Consider the following 8,285-nt stretch of genomic DNA (forward strand, 5'->3'; position numbering starts at 1 on the left):
ATAAATAGGATATCAATACCCTCTCAATACATTGAGATTCCTCTTCAAAAATTCTTGTTTTGGCCAAAAATTTTCAAGCCCTAGAACTCAATTTTGGACTTTTTTTTAGGGATTTTGGAACTCTCTCCATTTTTCTCAACCATGTCGGGTTCTAGAAGTGGAAAACGGGGAAGAAGAATTGTGCAACGACCCCCTTCACCATCGGATGAGGACATGGATTTGGAGCCGAAGGAACCATCGAACCCTTTTGAAAAATCGCCCATTTTAATCGGTAAAAATGTTGATTTTATGGATTTTACAATAGAAGCTCCCGCTTTTCATATTGAAGAATGTTTTGAACGCATGGGACGGATAACTGTGGCCACAATGGAAGAACACGCTTATCCACGCCTTATGAAAGAATTTTATGAAAAAATAAATTTTACAGCACGTTCCAACGAATCACTTGCTTTGTTAAAAATGTTCGGTTTACAATTTCATAAGCATTAATTCGTCAACTATTTAATCTTGAGCCTTGTGACTTAGAAGTGTTTTTACATAAGTCTCCACCAACCATAGAATGATACGATCCTTCTAAGGCATGTCGTCGAGTTACAAGGAAAGAATTCGAGAACATCACGAAAATAAGTGCACATCAATTAACACTTCCATGCAAGGTTTTGCAAAACATAATTACTCACGTTATTTTTCCCCGTAAAGGTTATCGAGACGAAGTCAGTCACTTCGATCTCTTTATTTTGGACTCTCTACTAGTCGAGCATAAAAATGATTTTCCTATTATTGCACTTGGTCTTATGTAGCTTGTGCATGCATCACGACATACCAAAGCTTTACCTTACGGGATACTTCTCACAAAAATCTTTAAGCATTTTAATGTTTCATTGGACGGTGAAGATTTTATAAAATTATGCCCTACCGATACTATTAACATTCAGATCTTAAAACGGATGAAGATAGTAAAGGAACATGGGCAATGGGTGGCTCATACGAAAGGGTTGTATTCTACCTCCAGTCCATCCACTCTCCCGTTTGAAGATGAAGCTGAATCAGACGAAGAAGAACCTGAAGTTCTTGCTCCCGCATCTGACATTCCTAGGTCGAGCGTGCCTCCTACTTCCCGAGAGTGTTCCACGTTTACCGATGAGCACTATAATCTCCTCCATGGGCGGATTGACTCTCTTACCTCATCGGTCGACGGCATGGGTAGCCTACTTCTACAGATGCAGGCTTAGCAGATAGCTATCCAAGACCGACAGCTCGAGATGCAGCAGCAGCAGCTTGAGATGCAGCAGTGACAGGCTAAGATGTAGACTCAGCAGACTGCATTTTTCACCGAATTTTATGTTAGATTTCCTCCTCCGGCCCCTTAGTTTACTTTCTTGCCGAATATTATTATTATGTTAGTTGTTATCTATTGCTCTTTTATATTTTAAATGGTTGACTCCCTAAATGGTGCTGTTTTTCTTCATGCTATTTGGCCCGTTATCTCTTTTTGCTTATGTCAAAAGGGGGAAGATAAGCAGTTGATTATGCAACATAGGAACAACATAGCAAGGAAGAAAGTTATATAATATTATATGCATGTTGATAGGGGGAATATTACTTACAATATACAAAATTATGCACTCGATTATTTGATACGGATTCAATTTGCTCAATATTTATATTGCAAAAATGATCTTGTTTGTCATAATCAAAAATGGGGAAATTGTTGACCTAATGGTTGACTTCTTATTTGATTATCACAAACAAATTGCGTTTGATTCTAACAAATTGAATTTAAGTGATTGATAGAGATTATTCCAAATTTATGACACGAAAGATCTAGATCGAGAATCATGCAACCTTGGCACAAAATGACAAATGCACAAGCAAGATTGAAGATTTACGAACGTGGAAATGAAAATCGAGCTTTCACGCACAAAATCGCATTGGATGAAGAAATTGAAGACATTAGCTATAGATGCATTTCTATACTCAAATGTAAAGGTAAAATGCTTTAATATTTTGCATTGATTACAGCTAAAACAATTTTTATGCACGAGGATTATTATGACAAACTTTACTTGCAAATTTTTTTTTTAAAAGATAAGTAATTTGATTTTCACATCTAAATCTTTAAGAAATTACTTATCTATATGAAGTATATAAGAAAACCCTACAAGTACCTTAAAGAACATTTTTCACGAAAGAGAAAAATTTCGATGGGCAAAATAATTGGCCATTCGGACGTCCGGATGGGGTGTTCAACGGTTGGGTTTTTTTACCGTTTGGTAAACGGCTAGTTACCCGTCCGGATACCAAGCAAACATCTGAATCACTTATCCGGATCTCCTGTTTGATGGTTATAAATACCTCTCTTTATACCTATTTTAAAATAAGAATTCTAGAGCATTAAAGAGAGTCATTTATTGATCTTATCTACCTTTTTTTCAATATTTAATAGATCAAAATATTTATTTTTTGAAAAACTTTTTGAGTGAGTAACTTTTTGAAAAATCATATATCTCAATAATAGTTTTTCACACAACACTTGAGCTATATTCTTTGTGATTTATTGAAGGATATTTCGTTCTGTTCATATCATTTGTTAAGAGAGAAGCTTTTCAATTGTAATTTTGATTTTCTTGTTCATTAAATTGTGGGTCGTGTTGAGGTCTCGGAAAGCTCAACGTGTAAAAGGATTAGTGCTCCTTAGTTGTAAGTCACCGAAAGCGTTATAAGGATTGGATTGCACCATAAGTAAATCAAAGATAGTGAAAAAGGTATTACTCATGACAGAGAGCTTGGTAACGGGGGACGTAGATTGTGATTGGATCGAACCTCCTTATTACATCGTTTGCACTCTCTTTTCCTTCCTCTTATTACTTTTGTGTAATCTTGTTTATTCATAGTTATTTGCTTAAATTTGCGTTTATTTTCAAAAAAGTTTCAAATAATCAATTCACCCCCTCTCTTGGTTAGTTGTTCTTGGGCTTTTAAATATGAAGGACTATACACACCAGTCAATGTCGAAGGATTGCAGTATTGCCCAATGATGCTACTGAAAAATCTCAACAGCCCTCAATGCCAGTAGCGTTGTCCGGTGCATCTCCTTCATCGCTGGTTGTCTTGTCGAAGATCGGAGAGCCCATACCAATGGAGCCACTGAGGATCCACTGCCTCGACCAATTTATGGTAAACAGAATCGTCGGAGATCCTCGTATTGAGTGAATGGATTAGGTTGGATAGGGGTGAGGTGGGGGGAGAGAGAGAGAGAGAGAGAGAATAGGTTGGGTGGGGGTGAGCGATATATGCATATTAGGTGTAATTAAAGTTTTATTAATTTTAATTATAACACCTAATTAACACCTGATTTGTGAAAATGAAACGCAATCCCTTGTTTTTTGAAAATGAGTCTTTAAATGTAGGTTTATAGGTAATTTTCTCTTAAAACTATACTATACATTTATGGCTAGGTCACAAATGGCTCGACCTGTCTAAAATTCTGATTCTCTACGAATTTAAATCAAAGCACTTAACAAAATACAATAATGTACTTGAAACTTTTTGAAGTGTTACACCGGTCGCCTTAAAGCCCCATGTAAGGCTTTTTTTTTTTTTTCTCCAAGGACAAAGTAAAAACATGGATGTTTCGAATCTCATTGTTAAGGTAGTAAGAAAACTGCAGTCCACGTCCATCCTTCGTTTTCTGCAGTTGAACTTTGACTTGGATGTGTTTGGCAGATATAAATATTCAAAAATTCAAACTTCAAAGGGGTTAAGGACAAGCAACCTTTGATGCCAAGAAATTTCCTTAAATGAAATTCCACAAAATAGTGCAGAATTTGGCATGAATCAATGGACAAGCTGATAAGAGAGAGCAATGAGAAAGAAATTATATTTTCATGTACAAAACTGTGTTCTTTTGCACGTTGAACAGGACATAATCGGACAAATAAATATTTTTACACGAACTTCGTCCATTTATCTTGTTCATTATACTTCGTAAATGGCTCTCGTGTTGTGATTTGAGGTTAATCCAAATTTTTTACGTATCCCCTTAAAAAAACCTTAATTATATAATCAAACACGTAAAATATACGTATCCATAAGTTACTATTAAGATGTCAAAAGGATAGAAAAACATTGGAGACGTGTTCAAAACCAATCTCCTTAATCAAGTTGTCTTACCATACATCAATTAATTAGTCAATACATATCCAAAATTTTTAATTGAAAAAGTTCAATACCTTTTAACTAATAAATAAAATAATGAGAAAATTTCCACGACCCTCCATATAAATACCCAATTTCCCTACATGAAACTCCACATTGTTGCTTAGAAATCTATTACGTTGTACAAAATGAGACATCTCAATTGTATTGTGTTAGTAGTGGCAGTGTTAACCATGCTTCTATGTGTCCATCATGGTAAAAGTAGTCAATTATTGAGTGATCAAGAGACGAGATTAAAGAAGAGAGGCATTTTTCTGCATGCACTCCAGAAGGGTCCTGTCCCTCCTTCTGGACCATCAAGTTGCACCAACATCCCCGGACGTGGTGGCTCCGGCTGCTCAATCAAGGAAATGCACTTTGCTGGTGGTGTCACGCGGCCTACAGCCAGGGGCGGACCCAACCGTTTTGGGTTGTGGGGTCAAAAGTTTAATACATCGTATCTTTTGCTATGATCGATCATTTCGCACACTTAATAATATCTATTCGTTAAACTTAGATGACATGTTCGATATATTGTAATGCATGTAAAGGCACGTGCAAAACTTTGATTCAATTTTTAGTATTCTTATTCATTTAGTTGTTTTATTTTAGTCATTGGAATTTATTATATTTCTGTTACAAGTTTATGGACTTAATTTGTAATTTTCTACTTAATTAGACTTGCATTAGGCTGTCCGGGAAAGAATTTCAAGTTTTTGGATCCTTTCTCGGTACTCTTTGTAATGAGTAAGTTTGTCGATCCAGTACTCGTTTCTGTTTTGCTTCTCACTCCATCAAGCTGGGCCATTAAATGAGATTAATTGTAATAAGTTTAGATGATTTATGACATAATTAGATGCTAATTTTGTTTGTTAGGTAAAACTCGACGCAAATTGGTGGAATTGAAAGAAATGAACGAAAAAAAGGACAAAAACGAAAGAAATTTAAAGTTTGAGGATCAAAGTGTAAACACTCAAAAGTTGATTCGGACCGTAAAACAATAATTAAAGATCACATATGATCAATTGAATGCAATTTGAAGGCAAAGAAGTGAAATATAGTCGAAATATTTTCACAAATTAATTTCCAACCGAAAAATTATGCTCCAAATTTTTAGTTTCAACTTGAGATCCATTTTTCGGATAGTAAACGTTCAAATTGGAGAAATTGTAAAAAAATTTCAACCATTTGAATTATCTTTTCAACACACTTTGAATCACCAAAATAGAATATCGGGAGAGAAAGTTATGATCAAAATACCGAAGACGGTTCAGGGACGATGAGAGCCAAACTGGCTCACGCATGGGCTATTTTGGCACCACGCAATACACAATTTTCATGACCCGACAGCCATTTGGCTCAAAGGTGCACCCAATAGTTATGTCGGTGCGCGCGTGTGGGCTATTATTATAGATGAATCAACAATTTTCTTTCGCGATTTAAACTCCTTTAGAATTCAAATTGAAAGTGATTTTGACCTATTTTCTGGCTCTTATAAATACAAAACAAGATCTACACACTAGAGAACTCTTTTTTGCCTCTTCATGTACAATAATATTATCAAATTCATCAAAAAACAAATTGTAAATTCATTACTTGTGGGAGAGAATATCAAGCTCTAGCGAGGAATTGAAACCAATTACATCAAAAAATTGAAAAATTCAACCTTAAATTTGAAGATTAAGATTTTTTGCTTTCTTTCATGATTCGAGTGATATATTTTCCATTACTTTTCTTGTAATTTATTTAAAACCATGCTAGACTATATTCTTTTTTGCATTGGATGAATATGGACCCTATTGCTTTATTTTATTTTAATTTAAGACTAGTAATTTAGTTTATTTCTCACATTTTTTGATTTATTTTGCATACATATTTCATTATTTAATTGATTAACCACCATAATTAGTTATTTGTTGTAGTGTTGAGAAACACGCAATAAATTTAAAAAGCAGCAAAATTAACATATGTGTAATAGATGTTAGAAATAACATTTATCACTTATGCAATCATATCGACAATCTAAAATTTAATGCATTCTATCCATTCGAATTTGGGTTAAGAATAGATTCCAGTTGTGGTTAGGATAGAATTAATTTGTCTCCAAAAAGAAAGTTAAATATATTAACTTTATCGATTGCCTAGAACACATGAGTGAAATTAGATTACAAATCAAGAATTGAAATAAATAATAATATGTAGATTCTAAATCCAATACAATCATCAATAATTTGATATAAAAATACTTTTTACCGCTTTCTTAGATAATTCAGCTTAAAATCAAATCAAAATCTCTCTTTTGTTTTACATAATTCGAATTCCATACAACACTAGTAAGTTTGAATTGAATTTATTCCCTGTGAGACGATAATCTCAATTCAATTAATTTATTAATTTCTCAACGAACCTGTATGCTTGCGAAATTTCGGACTAACAAATTTTGATGTCGTTGTTGGAGAATAAAATATTTAATTTGAGTTTATATAGAATTTGAATTTTATTTTAGGCAATTAATTACACACCTAATCTTTATCGTTTGTCTTTTAGTTTACGCAAGATTCAGAAGAAATCGAGCTTTTATCATTGGATCTAAAAATCGAAAGAACTTTCACATAACGAAGAAAAAACAGAGAAAAGCAAGAAAAATGGTAGAAAATCAAAATCAAATTCAATTACCACCAGATTCCAAAAACAACAAGATCCACAAAGAACAGTTGTCAACAATGGAGAAGCTCTTAGGTATTATTTGAATCCCATACCTGCTCCTGTACAACCGGCTATTATTTATCCACCTTTTGGGCAAATCAACATTTTCATTTGACCAGATTTCATCAAGTTGTTTCAGAATTATCATGATATTAGGTTTTCTTAAAAAGCAACTAAAAATCATCACGAACATCTTCAAGCCTTCTTAATGCTTTGTGAGGTGATTAGTCACAAAAACCTATAGCTAACGCTTTTCAACCGCTGACATGATAAAACTCTCAATCTCTAACGTGTTAAGAGAACCTTAGTTATGGTTCTCCCATGTAAGGTTTTCTTTTTCTCCAAGGACAAGGTAAAAACATGGGTGTTTAGAATCTCACTGTTAAGGTAGTAAGAAAACTGCAGTCCACGTCCATCCTTGGTTTTCTGCAGTATAATTTTGACTAGGATGAGTTTGGCAGATATAAATATTAAAAAATTCAAACTTCAAAGCGGTTAAGTACAAGCAACCTTTGATGCTGAGAAATTTCCTTAAATAAAATTCCAAAAAATAGAGCAGAATTTTGCATGAACCAATGAACAATCTGATAGGAGTCTGGCATTGAGAAGGAAATTTTATTTTCATGTACAAAACGTGTTCTTTGTGCACATTGAACAGGACATAATCAGACGAATAAATATTTTTACAAGAACTTTATCCTTTATCTTGTTGGTTATACTTTGTAAAAGGTTCTCGCATTGCGATTCAAGGTTAATTCAAATCTTTTACATATTCTCTTAAGATCCCGTTAAAAAAAAATCTTAATTATATAATCAAACACGTAAAATATACGTATCCATGAGTTATGATTAAGATGTCAAAGGATAGAAAAAACATTGGACACATTGTCAAAACCAATCTCCTTAATCAAGTCGTCATGCCACACATCAATTAATTAGTCAATACATATCCAAAATTTTTAATTGAAAAAGTACAAAACCTTTTAGCTAATAGAATAATGAGAAAATTCCCATGACCCACCATATAAATACCCAATTCCCCTACATGAAACTCCTCACCGTTGCTTAAAAATCTATTTTGTTGTATAAAATGAGACATCTCAATTGTGTTGTATTAGTCGTGGTAGTATTAGCCATGCTTTTATGTGTCCAACCGGCTGAAAGTAGTCGATTATTGAGTGATCAAGATATGAGATTAAAGAAAAGAGGCATTTTTCTGCATGCACTTCAAAGGGGTCCTGTCCCTCCTTCTGGACCATCAGGTTGCACCAACATCCCCGGAGGTGGCGGCTCCGGCTGCCCAATCAGGGAAATGCACTTGGCTGGTGGCGGCACGCAGCCTTGAGCTGCTGCCGATTCACAACCCATGAATTTATTTGGTG

General features: G+C 34.3%; 1 protein-coding gene across 1 annotated transcript; it reads left to right on the forward strand.

The window, feature by feature from the left end:
• Positions 1-7,943: 7,943 nt before the first annotated feature.
• LOC111373200 lies at positions 7,944-8,279 on the forward strand. The gene has a single exon (XM_022995699.1). It carries the CDS (start codon positions 7,994-7,996, stop codon positions 8,246-8,248), a length of 255 nt encoding a protein of 84 aa, XP_022851467.1. The 5' UTR covers positions 7,944-7,993; the 3' UTR covers positions 8,249-8,279.
• The last annotated feature ends 6 nt before the right edge of the window (positions 8,280-8,285 follow it).

Source organism: Olea europaea, unplaced genomic scaffold (assembly GCF_002742605.1).
Source record: "Olea europaea var. sylvestris unplaced genomic scaffold, O_europaea_v1 scaffold1084, whole genome shotgun sequence".
Classification (NCBI taxonomy): domain Eukaryota; kingdom Viridiplantae; phylum Streptophyta; class Magnoliopsida; order Lamiales; family Oleaceae; genus Olea; species Olea europaea.

Excerpts from the sequence above, each read along its gene's own strand:
- LOC111373200 (XM_022995699.1), top strand. The coding sequence starts at position 7,994 with ATGAGACATCTCAATTGTGTTGTATTAGTCGTGGTAGTATTAGCCATG.